This window comes from Lepidochelys kempii, chromosome 25, assembly GCF_965140285.1.
Source record: "Lepidochelys kempii isolate rLepKem1 chromosome 25, rLepKem1.hap1, whole genome shotgun sequence".
In the NCBI taxonomy this organism is placed as follows: Eukaryota; Metazoa; Chordata; order Testudines; family Cheloniidae; genus Lepidochelys; species Lepidochelys kempii.
The window spans coordinates 18,417,622-18,438,406 of record NC_136404.1 but is presented as its reverse complement, the minus strand read 5'-3'; the positions used below and the strand labels follow the sequence as shown (position 1 = coordinate 18,438,406).

General features: G+C 60.6%; 1 protein-coding gene across 6 annotated transcripts in view; it reads right to left on the bottom strand.

Moving 5' to 3' along the window:
• Window positions 1-1,001: 1,001 nt before the first annotated feature.
• PDE4C (phosphodiesterase 4C) overlaps window positions 1,002-20,785 on the bottom strand; it is a 113,502-nt gene continuing 93,718 nt past the window's right edge. For all 6 annotated transcript variants that reach the window (XM_073323652.2, XM_073323654.2, XM_073323655.2 and 3 more), the window contains 9 exons: window positions 14,062-14,155; window positions 10,760-10,938; window positions 10,141-10,239; window positions 8,373-8,537; window positions 7,202-7,301; window positions 6,491-6,645; window positions 5,641-5,763; window positions 4,929-5,111; window positions 1,002-3,606 (listed from right to left, as the gene is read on the bottom strand). In XM_073323652.2, coding sequence (XP_073179753.1) covers window positions 3,031-3,606; window positions 4,929-5,111; window positions 5,641-5,763; window positions 6,491-6,645; window positions 7,202-7,301; window positions 8,373-8,537; window positions 10,141-10,239; window positions 10,760-10,938; window positions 14,062-14,155 — 1,674 coding nt within the window. In that variant the 3' untranslated portion in view covers window positions 1,002-3,030. The remainder of the gene's footprint in view (window positions 3,607-4,928; window positions 5,112-5,640; window positions 5,764-6,490; window positions 6,646-7,201; window positions 7,302-8,372; window positions 8,538-10,140; window positions 10,240-10,759; window positions 10,939-14,061; window positions 14,156-20,785) is intronic.

Below are 20,785 nucleotides of genomic sequence, written 5' to 3'. Positions count from 1 at the left end.
CTGGAGCAAACCTCTTGTTCCCACAAGCTTCAGACAGACCCAGCCCCCCACGGATCGGCCCCTGAAAGCCCCGCCGGCCACACGGTGTGTGCAGCGCGGACCAGCCCCACTGGAGAAAGAACTGGCTGAGTCCTGCCTGGGGTGCGGCTTCCCTCAAAGCCCGCACCCCCCACACAGCAGGGCGGCAGAGCACGTGTCTTGTTCCCAGTCTCCAGGGAGCCACCAAATCCACATCTCATAGAATCTCGGGACTTTATCTCATGATAAAAACACGTTTACATGTATCACACTGAAAAAATGAAAGAGACGGGACAGGTTTAATACCCGCCGAGGAGAAGAGTCTCTCCCCTAGCTCAGACCCACGGCGAAGGAGGAACAGGGCCCGGCGCTCGGCTGGGCCGCCAAAGCGCCAGGTATAAATGCAGCATTTTGAGTGCTGATCACAGTAAAACCAGTGTGTAAGGAAGGGACGCGGGAGTGAGGATGTGAGTGGGAATTAAAAAGTGAGCTACAAAAGGCTTTAAAAAGTGAACGTGCCCCACAATAAATTAAACACGCTGCCTAGTGCACAGTGGTCTCCCCAGGCCCCGCAGCCAGCCCCGCTCTGCAGCGCTCCCTGGTTTCCCCAGCCCCCTCCCTTGTAGCACTCCCCAGCCAGCCCCTCCCCCCCAGCGCTCCCTGGTCTCCCCAGTCCAGCCCCCCCAAGCGCTCTCTGGTCTCCCCAGCCCCCCCAGCCAGCCCCTCCCCCCCAGCGCTCCCTGGTCTCCCCTGTCCAGCCCCCCCACAGCCCCCCAACACTCTCTGGTTTCCCCAGCCCCCTCCCTTGCAGCACTCCCCAGCCAGCCCCCTCCCCCCACAGCGCTCCCTGGTCTCCCCAGCCCCCTCCCCTGCAGCTCTCCCTGGTCTCCCCAGCCAGCCCCCCTCAACGCTCTCTGGTTTCCTCAGCCCCCTCCCCTGCAGCTCTCCCTGGTCTCCCCAGGCAGCTCGCCCCACCCCCGCAGCGCTCCAGGGTCTCCTAGCACCCACTGCCCGGCCCGCTCAGCCCCCTCCCCCCCCAGCCGGGGTGCTGTTGCATTGGGGAGCCATTGCTGCTTTGCGATGGGGAACTTTTAAAGCGGTGTTTTATGCATCTCCCCTTTCGGTTCATATTTTGCAGTGTCTGCCTGCAAAGGGCCGTTTGGCATCAGGGAGGCAGGGGCAGGTCAGTGGCCCCCTGCCGAGGGAGGCCAGCCCATTAGTTTAGTTGCATAAATTAGAGGCAATGGAGATTCACAGCAGCACACCAAAGCCTACAGTACTTGCATGGCCGAGGTCCCGTGTACCCAGCGCAGGACAAGGCGTGAGAACGGGGTGTCCCTGGCGGGCAGACTAGATGCTTTTCCGTGACAGCTCCTGTAAATACAGAGACCCGCTGCCCCGCTCTGAAACGCCCATTCCCAGCGGTGCCTCCTGCTGGCTTCACTAGGCCCCACACAGCTGGGCCGGGCGGGACGGGGAAGGGGCTACCCACAGCTTGAGCAGCACAGCTCTGGTGTGGCACCAAGAGCCCGGATAAAGGTGCCCAAGACCCAGACAGCTTCTCCTTCCCCTGTGGGAACAGCTGGGCCTGGGCTCTGGGCCCAGCCGCTATGCAGGTAGAATCCAAACCCTTCGACAGGGAGCCACCTCCCTGGACCCAGCCCGCGGGGAGGCCTGGGGGAGAGGGGCCTGCGCCCGGTGACATGGACAGGGTTCCTTCCTGTCTCCCGGCTCTGTTCCTCACAGGGCCCGAGGCCGGCAGCTCTGCTGGGTACCAAGGAGCTGTGCCAGGCCACAGGAGCTGAGTGCCCGGCCCCAGAGCTCCTGGGGAGATGATGGGACAGGCACCCTCTGAGGAAATCCCAGCTGCGGCCTGCATGCACCCAGCGCTCCAGCCACGGGACGCAGTGCTTGGAGCTGGAACGTGGGGGCAAAGCCCCACCTCCTGGAAGGGGGTCCCTGCCCCACATCCCCTTCCACAGGAGGGGGTGGCTGGCTGGGGAACTGCCCAGGGAGCAGAGTGTCTGGACGGGAGGGAAGTGGTGAGGCGCTGACTGGTCTCTGGGGACTGCCGCGGCAGGGAACACGCTGTACAGTGGGCGAAACGCACAAGGAGGCGGGGTTGAGGCTTCACGGAGGGAGCGCTGGGCCGGCCCGTGGGGGCCAACGAGGCGCTAATAGGCAAGAGGCTGCAGACTGGCTGCGCAGGAGCTCGAGGTGGGGAGCCAGGCCAGCAAGGCAGGGATGCTGCTAAGGGCTTAGCTGGGCCCCCGGGCTGGCACAGGTCCGATGTGCATGTGGCTCCAAGGCCTGGCCTTCCTGGGAGGAGAGTCAGTGCATCCCAGCAGGGGGAGGGGGAGGGAGCCAGGCTCCAAGGGGGACCGGCCCAGGGGTACCAGGGAACACGCTCCCCGCTCGGGAGCCAAAGGGCATGTGCCCAGAGCAGCAGCCTGAAGGGGACACAGTGCTTAGCTGTGAGCAGCAGGGATGCTCATGGGTCTGCATGGCCCGTCTGCCCTCCTCTCCGCTCCCAGCCCTTCTGCCCGGCCAAGGAGGGCCCTGGCTGGCAGGCGTGGGGACGCAGGGCACAGGGTGAGACCGAGGAGAGTGAGGCAAGACACACATGACAATGCTGCAGCTGCAGCCCCGTCCGAGCCCAGCGACAGCACGCAGACCCGCCCAGGGTGGCTGGGGGCCTGCTCAGGTACAGAGCCATTCCCACGCCGCCTGGGAGCTGCCCGGTCGCCACTTGAGGGCACACGGCAGCTTGACAATTCCAGTCCGGGCCCGCCTGGCCAGCTGCTGCCTGCTCCCTCCGGAGGGTCCCGATCTCAGTCCCCAGCAGGTGCTATGGGAGGGTGGGGGCCCACAGAGCTCATGTGCTCCACGCCAGGCCGCTGGGAGGGGAGCCAGGACATGGCCCCGCTCTCGCTCTCTTTATTAACGACCCTGCGGCGCCCAGTCTCCGGGTGGCTCCCAGACCCAAGCAATGGGCACAGTGGGCCCCGCCCGTTACGTCCCCAGCGGCAGAAACGTGAGTTTCCCCTCTGCGTCCAGGCCCAGCTCCCCGTCCACCAGGCTCCCCCTGCGGCCCAGCTCCGGGCACCCCAATGAGGTGCCGCCGTCGGGCTGCGAGAGCGTCCTCTCCAGAGCCCTCCTGTTGTCAAAGTGCAGGGCCTCCTTCTGCTTGACCAGCATGTTCCTGAGCGGGCCGCCGTGCGTGGGGGGCGGAGAGTCCCTGCCAGCTGAGCCGGGGGACAAGCGCTCGAACTCTGCCGACTCCGAGTCGTCTGTGGCCAGCGTCTTGGAGTCGCTGCCACTGTTGTCCTCCTCCAGCGGGCTCTCGGCCTCCTCCGGCTCCGTGTCCGACTCGCCCTCCTCCTCCAGGGTCAGCTGGAACTGGAACTTCTCCCCCCCGCCGCCCTTCTCAGGGTCCTGCTCCTCAGGCAGCGAGGGGCTGTGCGGGATCATGCTCTGGTACCACTCCCGGTTGTCCTCCAGCGTGTCCAGGATCTCCTGGGCGTCGGGGTGCACCAGGTCGGCCCACGTCTCCCACAGCGGGTGAGCGATGTAGTCGATGAAGCCCACCTGTGAGCAAAGGCAGAGCTGGGGGTTACGGGCAGGTCCAGGTACGTCCCCAGAGGGGCAACATCCCTGCCCCCGGGGATTCCTGCAGGCAGGCCCAGCATCTACATCACCTCCCGCCATCCAACTCGGACCACGCGGGGACCTGCCCCTGGGACAGGGCTCTGCTGATTTCCACAGGCTGCTGACGGGAGGGCCCATGGGCGACTCTAGGTGCCAGCTCCTCCCTGCTTCACCACCTGCTATCGCCCTGTGACGAAGCGGGGCTGCTCTTAATGTCTCCTCTGAATGCTGCGGGGTGCCTCAGTTTCCCCTAGGCAGTTCTTAAGTCTCTAGGTGGTGGGATAAGGGGGTGTAATTGTTGCAGAGCAAAGGGCCAGGGTACATAAACAGCCGATACTCTGTCTCCTGGCAACTGATGGCCTGGGCCCTTCCCCCCTGCAAGGTGAGAGCTAAAGGGTTGGAGAACAAAGGAATCCGGTGCCCTCCTGGCCCGGGAAAGGGACAAAGCCCAAAGCTGGAGGAGGAGTCAGTTGGGGCTGGCTGGGTACAGGGAGTGAAGGGCAGACGTGGTTGTCTGGCTCACTGCCCCCCAAAATGGACCCAGCTGAGGGGTCCTGTTCTCTGCACCTACAAGCTCTGTGTAAGACCATGTTCCTGTCGTCTAACAAACCTTCTGTTTTCCTGGCTGGCTGAGAGTCCCGTCTGACTGCGGAGTTGGGGGGCAGGACCCTCTGGCTTCCCCAGGACCCCGCCTGGGCGGACTCGCTGTGGGAAGCGCACGGAGGGGCAGAGGATGCTGAATGCTCCGAGGTCAGACCCAGGAAGGTGGAAGCTGGGTAAGCTGTGTGTCCTGCAGACAGGCTGCTCCCAGAGAGGAGACTTCCCCAGAGTCCTGGCTGGCTTCATGGGGAGCAGTTTCTGAGCATCGCCCGGGGACTCCGTGACACGCCCCCAGGGAGTTGCGCCCAGGCTGCCTCTCCCCACCCGAATCATTCCACAAGAGCCCGAATGCTGCCTTGGAGCGAACATGCCGGGTGGATGGGGCCGTGGCAGGATCCTCCCCACTGGCGAGTGCAGTGGGGTGGAAGCAGAGGGGTTGGCCCAAGAGCCCCTGCCCTCTGCTTGGTGACAGTTCCCCAGGCTAGTGGACGCAGAGGTCCCCCAGAGATGACTCCTCCCTGGGCCACATCCCTCCCTCCTGCTGGGCTCCATGGTGCCTCGCTGGCCCCTCCACCCCACTCTGCATTGTCCTGCCCAGCACTGAGCCCTGACGGGGCCACCCCACCAGCCCAGCACAGCCCCGGCTCCAGCCCCCGCCCCACCTGGGACTTCTCCACAGAGGCGCTGAGCTTGTCGCACATGGGGCTGATCTCCATGCCCTTCTCCCGCTCCCGGTCCCCCTGGCGGAAGAACTCCACCATGATCCGGTCAGTCCACTGGCGGTACAGCTCCAGGGGCTTGGTTGGGTTGCTGAGGTCAGCACAGTGAACCATGTTCTGCAGGACCTGGGGGAAGGACAGTCACAGCTTTGCAAAGAGCCCGTCCTCCTCCCCGATGCTGGGCTGCCCTGGCCAGCCCCACTCCCAGGGCCCGTCCCTTGTGGGCAGCGCTGAGCTGGGACCTTCAATGTCTGCACGAGATGCCCAAAGCTGAGGGGGCAGGGCCCTGGCTGGGCATTCACTTGGACAGCACCAGAGCATCCCCCTGGACAGCACCAGAGCAACCCAGCCTGGAGCCAGACCTGGCTGTAGCAGGGCCTGGGGCTGGAGCTCTGAGTGCTGGGGTGGGGCCAGAGAAGGTGGGTGGTTGGGGTCTGTCTCGGGTTCAGAAGGGCAGAGGGGGCAGCAGGGAGGAATGTCTCTGCCAAGGAGTGTTACTGTCGCATCACAGGCCGGAGACCAACCTACGTGAGCAGTTCAGGCCGATGGGGAAAGCCATAAGGAGGAAGGGCTGCGGCGTGCCCTGGCCTGCAGCCACGCAGTGCTGAGCTGCCCCATTCCATGGGGTCGGGGTCCCAGAATCCCTGGACCTCACCTGGATTCGGTCCGAGTAGTTATCCAGCAGCAGGACTCCCAGACTGGTCACCTTCTTGGTCTCCACCATTGTCTTCAGATCTGCCAGCAGGTTCATGTGTTTGGACATGTCCGTTGCGAGCACCTGCACAGAGGAGAGGGCACCCATTAGCCTGTGTCCAGCCGAGCGGCCCAGCCCCACGGTCAGCAAACCAGGCAGCCTGTCCCTCCATTCCCCCAGTACCCCGGGTCCAGCAGCCACATCCACAGAACTGAATGCAGGTCTCTTGTGCCTCCTAGGCCAGTCCGATCGCTGGGGTCTGGGGTGGGGAACAATCCCAGGCTGGCTGGGGAGGGGGCAGCTAGAGGGGACCTCGCAGGCTGCGACTCTCCCATTCCAGGGGTGTCACAGAACAGGATGGAGACCGAGATCAGCTGTGCCCAGAGCAGCCAGGTCCTGTTGGGAGTGAAGGGAACAGCATGTCCAGCTCCCTCTGGGCCACCACTGAGTCTGCGGATTATTGACCCTGACTCTGCCAAGCCCTGCTGGGAGCTTGAGAGACACCAGAACCAGCTGCACTGGGGCCGTTGCTCTGCAATACCACTGCACCCAGGGCCCCACGGAGCTGACAGGAGTCAGGTCAGTCAAAGGGGGCCCGTTACTGTCAGGCTGTCATTCCGTGCAGACGTTGGGGGTTGACCGTGGGTCACCTGCTTTATGATGGCACCACACTGCTCCGCCCTGGTGCTCAGGGTGGCTCTGGCCCCAGCTGCATGTGGGGAGTCTGTAGGGAGTACCTAGGCCTGACCCCCCTGGAGTCGGGGTCAGATCCTGCGTCTCATAAGCGCTGAGCAGGCCCTGGCCCCCTCACCATGTCGATGGCCATCTTGCGGAGCGACTGCCGCTGCTTCTTGCTGAGGTGCTGGAAGATGTCGCAGTTTTCCTCCTGGAGGAGCCTGAAGCCCACAGCCAAGTGGTGATTCTCCAGGACAGAGACGTCGTTGTACATCAGAGCCAGCTCTGAGTCTGCAGAGACAGGCGGGGTTAGCACAAGAGGCCGACGCGGGCACCCGGCCGCCAGCTGCTGGTGGCTCTGGGTGGGACCCCCGCTACAAAGGGGCCTGCGCTGAAAAATGGCTGGCACCAGCCAGGTCTGGGGCACCTCATGGGGTACCCGGGGCCACGTCAATACCAAGTGCAGAAGCCATTCGGGGGGCCGGGCCTGCCTTGCAGTAGGTGACCATGTTTGCACCGTGACTGTTTGCAGAAGAACTGCAGGTAAGCTCCCAATGCCCACGGTTACACCCAGGGTTCAGACCCACCGCGCCCAGCACAGGGACCTCACGGAGCTGGGCTACATGGCACAGGGCCCCCGTACCGTGGCTCTGCTCTGCAGTAGGAGCCCTGGATTGGGTCAGGGGAGGCTGGCAGTGGAACTAACCCTGTGAGTGCCAGGCCTCTGCAAGGGCTGCTTCACCTGGCCAGTGTCTCATCACAGTGACCTGAGGCAGCCAGCCATATGACACACGCGTCTCCAGGGACCAGCCTGGGACCAGCGGGTTCCTGGGAGATCTGAACTCACTGGTGTTGATCAGGAACTGGTTTGACACGCCTGGGTGGTCAACATCATGGATGGCGCTGGCGAAGATGGCAGCCATGACCTCCAGGTCCGTGAACACCGCCTGGAACGAGGGACAGGGGGAAGGGAGTCAGAACGGAAAGAAAGCTGCTCTGCAGCATGACGGACATGATGGGCCCACGCATCGAACACGTGGGTTTGCATGCTGGGCAAGCCCAAGGTGCACGTCACCGCAGCCCATTGGGAGCAAGCCTCTTGGCTCTGGTTAATTGTGGCTGGAGGTGCCTGCATCCCAGGCTGCCTGCATTCTGGGGCAGCGAGCCGGGGTGAGGGAAAGTCGCAGTATTTCCCACACACTCCAGGCAGAAGGTGTCCCCCAGCTTGGATCCTGGTATGAACAGGTCCAGGATAGGACCTGGCTGATAGGACCAGCATCTGCTGGACAACATCGGGAAGGAGCAAATGTAACTCCTACCCCTCCCCCCTGCAGCCATGTGTCCCACCCAGACAGTGTGACCTGCCTTCAGGGACCACCCAAAACTCCAGGGAACTGGGCTGCACGAGGGGACTGAGAGGAGACATGATAACAATTTTCAAGTACGTCAAAGGTTGTTACGAGGAGGAGGGAGGTAAATTGTTCTCAATAACCTCTGACGACAGGACAAGAAGCAATGGGCTTAAATTGCAGCAAGGGAGGTTTAGGTTGGACATTAGGAAAAACTTCCTACCTGTCAGGGTGGTTAAGCACTGGAATAAATTGCCCAGGGAGGTGGTGGAATCTCCATCATTGGAGATTTTTGAGAGCAGGCTGGACAAACAGCTGTCAGGGATGGTCTAGCTAATACTTAGTCCTGCACTGAGTGCAGGGGACTGGACTAGATGACCTCTCGAGATCCCTTCCAGTCCTACGAGCCTATGATTCCTGTGCAAAGATGGCTCCTTAATTAAAGGATGGACAAACCTCCCTGGGGATGGATGGCTTGTGACGTGGTGCAGACCTAGCCCAGGTTGCAGAGACGTGCTCTGGGGGGTGCTGAGCTCTGGCGCCCAGGGGAAGTCCTGATGTGCCGTTTTCCTTCCCTCCATGGAGTCACACCAGTGTGCAGCCCCGCCAGCCACCCAGTCTGGAGCCTGGGTAGGGGAGCGACTCCGAGAGTTGTCCCCACCCCCTCACCTCCAGAGCCGGCGTGGACAGCAGCACGTGCGTGGACTGGACCACGTCTGCGGCGTGGATGTTGTTGTGATAGGCCACATCGGCGTGGTAATGGTCCTCCAGGGTCATCATGAAGGTGATGAAGGTGTCGGCTGGGATGCGGAAGGTCTTCATCAGGTCCCGCTCCTGCCGGGCATCAGAGAGGGTGGGATGGGCTCAGTGCAGGGTGTTGACCTCCCCGCCACCAGTACAGCTTCAGTATGAGCCAGGGTCAGTCCCTGGCTTCAGGCCCAGCTCAGCAGAGAGAGAGCCCCAGGTACCCCAGGGCCAATGTGCTGTGCCAGCCATGCCCAGCCCCTGCCTGCCCAGGAAAGGGTGGGGTAGGAATGGTGGGAGCAGCATTGTGCCCGCTGCCCGGCTGCTTCTGCAAATCCTCCCCATTCCCTCCCCTAGCCAGGGGCTTCCACCCATGCCTCCCCACTACACTGCCACAGCCAGGGCCTTGCTGAGCTCAGGGAGGGAATGGTGGGGGGGGGAGGCGTTAGCAGGATCAGGGCGGGGGCACAGCTCCGTGAGCGGCAGGGACACCCTGTGACAAAGTGGGACTGTTCTTAATGTTTCCTCTGAATACTGGAGGGGTGCCTCAGTTCCCCCTAGGCATCTTTTAAGTCTCTAGGTGGTGGGATAAAGGGGTGTAATTGTTGCAGAGCAAAGGGCCAGGGTACATAAATGGCCGACACTCTGTTTCCTGGCAACTGATGGCCTGGCCCTTCCCCCCTGCAAGGTGAGAGCTAAAGGGTTGGAGAACAAAGGAATCCGGTGACCTCCTGGCCGGGGAAAGGGACAAAGCCCAGAGGAGGAGGGGCTGGAGGGAGTTTCAGTTTGGGGCTGGCTGGGACATGGAGTGAAGGGCAGACGTGGTTGTCTGGCTCGCTGCCCCCCAAAATGGACCCGGCTGAGGGGTCCTGTTCTCTGCACCTCAAGCTCTGGTTTAGACCATGTTCCTGTCGTCGAATTAACCTCTGTGTTACTGGCTGGCTGAGAGTCCCGTCTGAGTGCGGAGTTGGGGGGCAGGACCCTCTGGCTTCCCCAGGAGCCCCGCCTGAGCGGACTCGCTGTGGGAAGCGCACGGAGGGGCAGAAGAGGCTGAATGCTCCGAGGTCAGACCCAGGAAGGTGGAAGCCGGGTGAGCTGTGTGTCCTGCAGACAGGCTGCTCCCAGAGAGGAGACTTCCCCAGAGTCCTGCCTGGCTTTGTAGGGAGCAGCCCCAGAGCATCGCCCGGGGACTCTGGGACACCCCCCCGCCGGCTGGACAAAGGGTTTTTAATTCAAGGCTCCAGGGAGTTTCTCCGACCGGTGGCTGACCTGGCACCTCCCCAAACCGCTGCCCTGTAGGGTCGTTCGGACAAGGAGGAGCTTGGGAGAGGTGAGGCCAGGGACTGTGCTGGGAGGTCAGATTAGAGTAAGAGGCACCGTGCTGTTCCCCCCGCCCCCGCCCCCGCCTACCCCCCCCCAGCCCTGCCCTGCCCCCATCCCCACCCTGCTCCCATGCTCTGCCCCCTACCCCTGCCCTGCCCCCATGCTCTGCCCCCTGCCCTGCTCCCATCCCTACCCCTGCCCTGCCCCCATGCTCTGCCCCCACCCCTGCTCCCGTGCTGCCCCCATCCCTTGCCCCCCACCCCTATCCTGCCCCCCGTCCTACCCCCACCCCCACCCTGCCCCCTGCTTCCTCCAGCTCCACGCTGCCCATGCCCTGCCCCCACTGGGAGCCACCCTGGGGCTCACTCACCTGGAAGATACTGTACATGATGACCGTGAGTGGGCGGTTGCCAGAATACTCTGTGATTTTAAACATGTCAAGACCCCATTTGTTTGTATCTTCTAGTTCCTGGGAGAGACACGTGGCAGTGAGTCAGCAGGCACACACGCGTGGCGATGGGACGGGGTGGGGGGGCACGGCTGGCACACGCGTGGCGATGGGACGGGGTGGGGGGCACGCCTGGCACACACGTGGCGATGGGACGGGATGGGGGGCACGGCTGGCACACGTGTGGCGATGGGACGGGGTGGGGGGGCACGGCTGGCACACGCGTGGCGATGGGACGGGGTGGGGGGCACGGCTGGCACACGCGTGGCGATGGGACGGGGTGGGGGGCACGGCTGGCACACGCGTGGAGATGGGACGGGGTGGGGGGCACGGCTGGCACACGCGTGGCGATGGGACGGGGTGCGGGGCACGGCTGGCACACGCGTGGCGATGGGACGGGGTGGGGGGGCACGGCTGGCACATGCATTGCGGTGAGACGGGGTGGGGGGGCACGGCTGGCACACACGTGGCGGGGGGGGGTGCAGCCAGGGGGACATGGGGCCGAGGGGCCCTGGGGCGAAGCATTCCTCCCCCTGCTTACCTTGGCCAGGAGCCCTTCCTGGTCCGTCTTGACCCCGAAGCGAGGGATGCCGGAGCTGATGAAGCTGGAGCTGTGTGTCAGTTTCTTCAGGCCGCTGATCTGCGCCATGGGGCACATCGACTTCTCCGCGACCTTCTCCTTGGGCGTCGGGGAGGGAATTTCCACCTCATGCTGCTTGTCTGGGGGAGAGAAAATGCAGGGAACGGTCAGCGCATCGGGCACGGCCCCCCTGGCAGGCTGTCGCCCTCTGGGAGTTGGGGATGCTGCCCGGGTCCGGACCTTGTGACCATTCCAGAACCTGCCTCTGTCCTGCTTCCTTGAGCAGCAGGTGAGCCGAGGCTGCTCTGAGAGCCAGCGGGCCCCTGGCTGGTCAGAGCCCACTGAACGCCCCCCACCTCGGAGCCCCTTGGCAGCACAGCTGGGTGAGGTCCATGAGCAGCATGACACTGGCAGATTTCCAGCGGGGGTGCCCAGGATCGGGACACCTCTTCCAGGCCGGGGGAAAGCCCCTGACCCTGTGCCCCAGGCAGCGGGTGACAGGCAGCAGGGGCAGTGGGGAGTTCAAACCGGAAGCTCCCCCCTCCCCCTGCGAACACTGCGTGACCCTTGCCAAGCGCCCGTCAAAGTCCCACACTGCAGCCCAGCGCCCGCACTCAGCGCCTGAGAGCAGCCGGCTCAGTGCCCTGGCCTGTGACCGGGCTTACTGCTGTCAGTTTCCGAGAGAGTTAAAATCCTGGAGCAACCCCCGTGTGCTTTCCGCCCGAGCCCCACGGCTTCACGCTGCTCAGGCCTGACCCACCCGCCATACGACTCAGACCCAGAATTGACGTAAGCAGAGTCGAATAATATTATCTCTGCCATGGCAACGGGAGACAATGTGCTGAGGAATGTTGGAGCTTCCCAGCTAAACTGATGTTTCAAAGACCAATTCCTCCCCTCTCCCCTGGTGCACACGCACGTGCACAGATCGCCTGTGTAAACCACCCCCCGCCCTCTCCCCGACACACACCAGCACCGGGAACCGTGGCAAGCCGGGGTTCTTCATAGAGACACATTTCATTTCCAGACAACTCTGCTCCATCGCCCTTAGGGTGCTGTTCCGAGATCTGCCAGAGGCTCCCAGGAGAGCCGCTGACCTGCTCTGTGCCTCAGTTTCCCCATATGTAAAATGGAGCTGCTGACGCAGCCCAGAGGCAGGGCTGGGAACCTGCATTCATTCTGACTGGTAAAGTGCCCCAGGGGGCAGGAGTGGTGCAGGTTTTATCTGTGGAGGCCTTTCCTGTTCCTGCAGCCAGGTAGGTACCCAAAGGAATGCTTCCTTTGTTAAAGCCCCACTATCTCAGCAAAGGGCCTGAGACTTTGCAGGGAGCCCCAAGGCGTTTGCATTCGTCAAACAGGCAGCTGCTGAAGGGGGGCGGGGAAACTGAAAGCAAAGCCAAGTCTGTGTGCAGGACAGGGCTGATCCAGAGGGACAAGCGCTGGCTTACCAGGCTGCTTTGAGCCCTCAGCCCCAGGAATGCAGGGTCTGTGCACGGCCCCATGCAGAGCTGGGCAGTGCAAGAGAAACCCAAAGGAATCGGCTGCCAGCTGCACCCAGCGCATGCTGCCCAGCTCTGCCTGGACACGGCACTGCAGTTCAAGAGCCAGGCACCCAGAGATGAGCCCCCTGCCCTCCCACTGCCAGCTGACTCCAGCAGGAGGGCTCTGGCTGAGCTCCGGCTCCACCCTCAGCTCTGCTGGGAAAGGAAGAGACACAGGGAAAGCATCTCGCCTCCAGGTCAGGTCTGGATTGCAGTTACAAAGGGACACAGAGGACAGAGCCCTGGAACAGCTGTGGTGCTCTGTGCCGGACATGGCTGGAGGCGCATGGTGAGAGGCCAGCAGCCTCTGGCTGGCACTGGGCAGCGTTCATACAGCCCCCGGTGTCGCCGTCTCTCAACGGTCGGTCCGCACTGCTCTCCGGTCTGCAGCAGGTGTGCGTACAAAGCTCACTTTGATCTGGCGACCTCCAGTAACAGCAGCAGTGAAGATGGAGGAGCCCCCCCATCCCCCAGGACGCTGGGTCATCCTCAGGGGGATAGCGCCCCCAGCTACCATGGCTATGGTGCTCTTGTTCTTGGAGCGCTCGGGCGTGCTGATGCATGCTGCAGTCCCACTCCCAAGTGCTCTGCAGACAGACCCTCTGTTACCGGGCAAACCCTCCTCTTGGACGCGGGGGCTGGTGCGCACGCTGAGGAATGTATCTTCTGGCCTCTGTGTCACTATTATGTGGCACTAGAAACGTGGCCGGCTCTTTAAGTCCAGCTGGAAAGCCGGCAGAGTGCCCTGGGGCAACAGGCTGAATTGCAGCTGGGGACGTGTTAAACCAGGCCCTTCCTAAACCCTGGACACACCTTGGCCACTGCAAGGCTGCTGGACCCCACCCCAACCACACTGACACGTAGAGAGTACAGCGAGCTGAGACACAGAGAAATCCCTCCTGCCTGCCCCTCAATCCTGACTGGGGGTGGAGGGGGCCCAGGAGAGAGCCGCAGCCCCAGCTCTCTCCGACAACCTTGCTTTTGGCACTTTAATCAGCCCTGTCACATCCAGCAGAGACCACGTTCCCACAGTAACCCAGCAAGAGGTCAGGAGGGCAGATAAGGCCACTTCTCCTTTCTCTGCCGAAGGAGATAAAGGGGAGGCCTCGTTATTTCCATGGCCCATCATTGGGAAGAAGTGGCTGATGTGCTTAGCCAGGGCATGATGCAGGACCAGGAGACTGTGGCATGCCCTGTCTCTTTAGTGGTGTGTCACACAACTTCCGTAGCTGGCTGACACAGCATTGCTGGGTACAGCATCTTCCCCTAGCTACCCTCACAACAATCATTAGCCCTGTGATTACAGCCACCCCTGGCTCGCCCCAGCCCCTTTGTGCTGGTGCTTTGTAAACCCTGCCTGCCCCAAAGAGATTACACAGAACTGAATCAGAAACAAAATGCAAGAGGCAGGGCTCTTCCACCCCATGCACCAATACCCCTCAATGTTTTCTGCCTGGGTTTGGCCCAGTCTAGGAAAGCCTAGAGACAATGGGGCTTCCGCACGTGGCTAGGGCTCGTCTCTTTGCTTAGCACTCAGTGGGGAGGTGATGAGGACAGTGAAGCACAAGAGAAAATCTCTGGCTCCAGCTGCCATCCCTGGCTTCTCACTGGTCTTTCAACTCCAGACATCACATTCTCTAAAGGAAAGTGCCACCGTGTATGGATGGGGCACACCTGGCATACGGACGGGGCAGGCATGGCATCCCCAGCTCTGCTACTCACCCAGGAAGGTGCTGGAGATGTACTCAGACACCTGGTTGCCAGAGCGGCTGGTTTCGGAGAGGTGTGACAGTTCCCTATTCAGCATCCTTTTAAACTGCAAAGACAAGAAATGGTGCCCATTAGGAACACGGCCAGGGGACCTGAGCAGGGGGACCCGCCCCAGCCTCCATGGCCCTGCCCAGGGCAATGGGAAACGGGTGGAGTGGAAGCACCAAGCAGGCTCTGGGGATGGCAACAGGAATTCATTTCCCTGAGCGTTGCAGCACTCTGCCCTGGGAGGTTCTCACGTGTTTTATTGTAAGGTGCTCATAATGACCTGGGCCTTCCAAGGTGTACGACACCAGACCTTGCACCGCGGAACAGCACCAGCAGGTAAACACAGAGCCGTAGCCCGCACAGGTGCGAGCTGCACGGACGTGAGCACGGGCTGTTACAAGAACTCGCTGCATCTGGGCCTGTGACGCAGGAGGGAGCGGGGTGGACTGACCGAGGAATGTCGTCTAGTTCTACTGGGACTGTGCCCTGGGGATGGGAGAGAAGGGGATGAGCCTGTAACCTGAGCCAGGAAGGCGGTGGGGCCAGGTGACACCTTTGCCTGGGAAACTGGACAAAGGCTAGAGGAGAGAGCCTGCTGGAGGGGTTTTGGTTTCAGTTTGGTGCTGGGTGGTGGAAAGCAGGGGAACCCCAAGGCTGGGGTCTAAGCTCCCTGCCCCCCAGCAGGACTTGACTGAGGGGTCCTGGTTGTACCCACAAGCTCTGTTTTAGACTGTGTTCCTGTTGTCCAATAAACCTTCCATTTTACTGGCTGGCTGAGAGTCATGGTGAATCCCAGGAAGAGGGGTGTAGGGCCCTGACTCCCCCATACTCCATGATAGGGCTGTTGTCCCATTTCATGCTCATTCTTGGGGAATATCCCAGCAGGTGCAGCTGAAGCAAATTGTTCTGATCACAGGCTGCTTTCAGACTGATTTCCTTCCCCGGGAGTAGGCTGGACCCTGAGTTCACACCATCATGTCTGACACACGTTGCACGTGGCACAATCACAACACACTGGCAGCCTGGCCCCTGATCAGCTGGGAGGCTAAGGGACTGGCTGGGCCTGGGAGGGAAGCCCAGAGCTCAGGACTGGCAGGCCGGTAATTTGAGCACCCATTCAGGAAGCTGGCTTTGAAGATGATCTGCTCAGTGAATGGCCTGCCACCTGAAGGCTTTTATCGCTGCTGTTATTAGGGGTGGTCTCTATCATGGGAGGCCCAGAGGCCCCGGTAGAGACTTGGGCCCTAATTGCTCCTCAGACGTTTGCCAAGTTCGCCTCTAGACAGGTCAACACAGGGTCGCGCCTCTGCTCAGCCAGGAGCTTGGCAGCAGATCTTGCTCCCTGAACCGTGTGCACTGGGATCTAGCTTTGGCCCTTCATTCCCAATCACGCCCCTTTGGGCAGGAGACGAGTGGCCGGGTGACAGCAGCTGCTCAACCCTCTCCAGGATGCCCACACCAGTGCATGGCCCACTGATGGCCCACTGCTCCCAGCAGAGCACGGAGCCCCAGGGATTGGGTTAACTCTTCCAGCCCAGGAGTGGCAGGCATCAGTGAACATGCATATCTGTCCCTGGCATGCCCCTCGCCCTAGTCTCCCAGCAGGCAGTGGAGCATGGCCCCCCAGGGCTGCTGCAGTGCTGGGCAAGGGAGGGAATTCACTCTGGATCAGTCCCACTGCACAGCACCACGTGCGTGTGAAAGGAGCAGGGAGCACACAGAGCGTGGGAGCTACTGCCATGGGCACAGGCTCATGCCACCCTGGAGAAGGTGCCTGGCAGGGACCCTGCGAAGGGCACTGGCTGAGCTCACCGGGAGAATTTCCAGGGGGTGACGTTGGTTCTGGGGCAGGAGACAAAACATGACTGGGGCAGCTAAAGCCATCACCAAGGGCCAGGGCTGGAGGCAATTGCTCGAGGCAGAATAGGACACCCACTGGGAAATACGGCTGGCCCTGCCTCCCCAGTTGGGCACTGAGGCGCATTTTGGGAACCGGTGGCTGGAAAAGCCGGCCTCCCTCCCCACTGCAGGGGGGCTGGCACTGTGAGGACGGGGGGCCAACCTGCCATCCCCTGAACAGCTGCCATGGGTGACACGCTAGACCCGGGCTCTCCAGCACAAGGGTGCCCGGGGGTGCAGCCTGTTCCCAGCACTAGCAGGCTGCACCCTGCTTGGGGTGTGAGAGCCAGAGGGCGGGACCGGACCAGGCTGCCGCGCCGTTTGCTAGGGTGACAAGCCCCTGGGCCTGGGGCCAGCTCACCCACTTACCTTGATAAAGCCCCAGGCTGCGGAGATCCAAGGCCTTGCGTCAGGCATCTCAGCTTCCCCCCCGCAAGCCTGGCACCATGCAGCCAGGAGCCTTCGGCGGAGCCAGGGATGCTCCTTGGGAAACGGAGATTCGTCCCCCCTTGGGGGGGCCGGGAGCTGGGGGGGCCGGGGAGGATCAGCCGAAAACCTGATGCCCCACGAATTGGAGCGGGATGCTGAGCGCGGGATGCGGCAAAGGCCATGGGGGCCCGGCGGCTCAGCTCTCGGCTGCATCGCGGCGGGCTGCAGGGGTCCGGACCCATGTCCAGCACCTTGCGCCTGCCCTGGGCACCCCAGGGCTGCTCCGCCTGTGGTAGGGAGCCCCCCCAAGCGCTGCTGCCCAATGAGAGAGAGCTCCGCAGCAGGGGCAGGACCCAGCACCGCTCTCCCATTGGCTGCCTGAGCCCCCACCGAGGGAGCCCGCTTTAACCCTTCGTGTGCTGCAGGCCAGCCTCCATCTCAAAGATTGGCCAGGGGACGGAGCCTGGCTCGGTGCAGCTGCCAGGACAGGCGTGGGGAGGGCTGTGGAGCGGGGGTCATAGAATCATAGAATCATAGAATATCAGGGTTGGAAGGGACCCCAGAAGGTCATCTAGTCCAACCCCCTGCTCGAAGCAGGACCAATTCCCAGTTAAATCATCCCAGCCAGGGCTTTGTCAAGCCTGACCTTAAAAACCTCTAAGGAAGGAGATTCTACCACCTCCCTAGGTAACGCATTCCAGTGTTTCACCACCCTCTTAGTGAAATAGTTTTTCCTAATATCCAATCTAAACCTCCCCCACTGCAACTTGAGACCATTACTCCTCGTTCTGTCATCTGCTACCATTGAGAACAGTCTAGAGCCATCCTCTTTGGAACCCCCTTTCAGGTAGTTGAAAGCAGCTATCAAATCCCCCCTCATTCTTCTCTTCTGCAGGCTAAACAATCCCAGCTCCCTCAGCCTCTCCTCATAAGTCATGCGTTCCAGTCCCCTAACCATTTTTGTTGCCCTTCGCTGGACTCTCTCCAATTTATCCACATCCTTCTTGTAGTGTGGGGCCCAAAACTGGACACAGTACTCCAGATGAAGCCTCACCAATGTCGAATAGAGGGGAACGATCACGTCCCTTGATCTGCTCGCTATGCCCCTACTTATACATCCCAAAATGCCATTGGCCTTCTTGGCAACAAGGGCACACTGCTGACTCATATCTAGCTTCTCGTCCACTGTCACCCCTAGGTCCTTTTCCGCAGAACTGCTGCCTAGCCATTCGGTCCCTAGTCTGTAGCTGTGCATTGGGTTCCTCCGTCCTAAGTGCAGGACCCTGCACTTATCCTTATTGAACCTCATCAGATTTCTTTTGGCCCAATCCTCCAATTTGTCTAGGTCCTTCTGTATCCTATCCCTGCCCTCCAGCGTATCTACCACTCCTCCCAGTTTAGTATCATCCGCAAATTTGCTGAGAGTGCAATCCACACCATCCTCCAGATCATTTATGAAGATATTGAACAAAACCGGCCCCAGGACCAACCCTTGGGGCACTCCACTTGATACCGGCTGCCAACTAGACATGGAGCCATTGATCACTACCCGTTGAGCCCAACGATCTAGCCAGCTTTCTACCCACCTTATAGGGCATTCATCCAGCCCATACTTCCTTAACTTGCTGACAAGAATACTGTGGGAGACCGTGTCAAAAGCTTTGCTAAAGTCAAGAAACAATACATCCACTGCTTTCCCTTCATCCACAGAACCAGTAATCTCATCATAAAAGGCAATTAGATTAGTCAGGCATGACCTTCCCTTGGTGAATCCATGCTGGCTGTTCCTGATCACTTTCCTCTCATGCAAGTGCTTCAGGATTGATTCTTTGAGAACCTGCTCCATGATTTTTCCAGGGACTGAGGTGAGGCTGACTGGCCTGTAGTTCCCTGGATCCTCCTTCTTCCCTTTTTTAAAGATTGGCACTACATTAGCCTTTTTCCAGTCATCCGGGACTTCCCCCGTTCGCCACGAGTTTTCAAAGATAATGGCCAATGGCTCTGCAATCACAGCCGCCAATTCCTTCAGCACTCTCAGATGCAACTCGTCTGGCCCCATGGACTTGTGCACGTCCAGCTTTTCTAAATAGTCCCTAACCACCTCTATCTCCACAGAGGGCTGGCCATCTCTTCCCCATTTTGTGATGCCCAGCGCAGCAGTCTGGGAGCTGACCTTGTTAGTGAAAACAGAGGCAAAAAAAGCATTGAGTACATTAGCTTTTTCCACATCCTCTGTCACTAGGTTGCATCCCTCATTCAGTAAGGGGCCCACACTTTCCTTGCCTTTCTTCTTGTTGCCAACATACCTGAAGAAACCCTTCTTGTTACTCTTGACATCTCTTGCTAGCTGCAGCTCCAGGTGCGATTTGGCCCTCCTGATATCATTCCTACATGCCCGAGCAATATTTTTATACTCTTCCCTAGTCATATGTCCAACCTTCCACTTCTTGTAAGCTTCTTTTTTATGTATAAGATCCGCTAGGATTTCACCATTAAGCCAAGCTGGTCGCCTGCCATATTTACTATTCTTTCGACTCATCGGGATGGTTTGTCCCTGTAACCTCAACAGGGATTCCTTGAAATACAGCCAGCTCTCCTGGACTCCTTTCCCCTTCAAGTTAGTCCCTCAGGGGATCCTGGCCATCCGTTCCCTGAGGGAGTCAAAGTCTGCTTTCCTGAAGTCCAGGGTCCGTATCCTGCTGCTTACCTTTCTTCCCTGCGTCAGGATCCTGAACTCAACCAACTCATGGTCACTGCCTCCCAGATTCCCATCCACTTTTGCTTCCCCCACTAATTCTACCCGGTTTGTGAGCAGCAGGTCAAGAAAAGCGCCCCCCCTAGTTGGCTCCTCTAGCACTTGCGCCAGGAAATTGTCCCCTACACTTTCCAAAAACTTCCTGGATTGTCTATGCACCGCTGTATTGCTCTCCCAGCAGATATCAGGAAAATTAAAGTCACCCATGAGAATCAGGGCATGCGATCTAGTAGCTTCCGCGAGCTGCTGGAAGAAAGCCTCATCCACCTCATCCCCCTGGTCCGGTGGTCTATAGCAGACTCCCACCACTACATCACTCTTGGTGCACACACTTCTAAACTTAATCCAGAGACACTCAGGTTTTTCTACAGTTTCGTACCAGGTCCTGGGCTGTCACGGTGACAGCTCTCGCCTCTGTTCCCCCTGGTGCAGGAAATGGGGCCCAGTCCTCGAGGTGGGTGCAGCTCAGGATGGCAAGGTGGGGCCAGGGGCACAGCAGGGCTGGGGGTGCACCCCCTGGCTTGAAATGGTTTCTATTATATGCAGGGTTTACAGCTGGATCAATGGCTCTCAGCACCCCGGGCCAAGGGCTGGGCTGCCGGACTGCGGGTGCTGGAGCGAGAGCTGGCGAAGGAATGCCTTTTACCAGACCCTCGGCTCTTGGCGAGAGAGACAGCACGTGTGTACAACGCAGCCTGGGGTAGCCTCTGCTCCCGGTTACACCCCTGGCACCCCGCTGAAGCCTGAGGTCCCGGTTCCGCTTCTGCGTGGTGTGTGTGTGTATCGGGGCTCTCCCCCACCCCGCAGATCAGACCAGTTCTAAGGAAGGCCCAGCCCGCAGCCCTGAGCCACTTGGCAATGCAAGCTCCTGAAACCGAAATGAGCCGGAGAAGGAGCCGAGGTGCAGATCGAGCAGCCGAGCACATGCTGCCGCAGCCGCGTCTGGTAACGCCAGGAAGGAAGGAGCGGGCGACGTAAGCCGAGAACTTGGTGCCGCACACACACGAGCGTCTCCGTTGCCTTCTAGCGCGCTCCAAACATTCGTCAGAGCGGAAGGACCAGGAACCTAATCGCTCATGGGCTTGGCTTCTGCAAGAGCAATTGGCCAGGCAGGTCCCTCCGGAGGAGAGCGGGATTTTCTGCCTCACATTTTGTCAGCACTGACGAGTTCCAGGATGGCAGTGGAGACAACATCCAACCCTCTCCGGGCAGGACTCGGCAGCTTTCAGAGCCCCTGAGCCTGGATACGTACGGCAGAAGAATCTGAGCACATCCTAAGTGTCTATGGACCTATCTTCATGGCCCTCCTGGAGGCAGGGAAGCATCATTGTTCGCATTTACAGGTGGTGAACTGAGGCATGGAAAGATCCAGTAAGTTGCCCAAAGTCACCCAGGGAGTCAGAGCAATAGCTGGGAACTGAGCCTCGCTCCCCCGACTCCCACAGCCGGGCCGTAGCCACACGGCCACCCTTCCTCCATTGCCGCCCTGGTGAATTACGGTGCAGTTCTTGCCAGTGCCGAGAAGGCCCCAGTGACTACACACCAGCACCACCCTGGTGCTCCCCTCTCTCCACAAAGCAGGGGGAAGTCCTTTGGCTCTTCCTG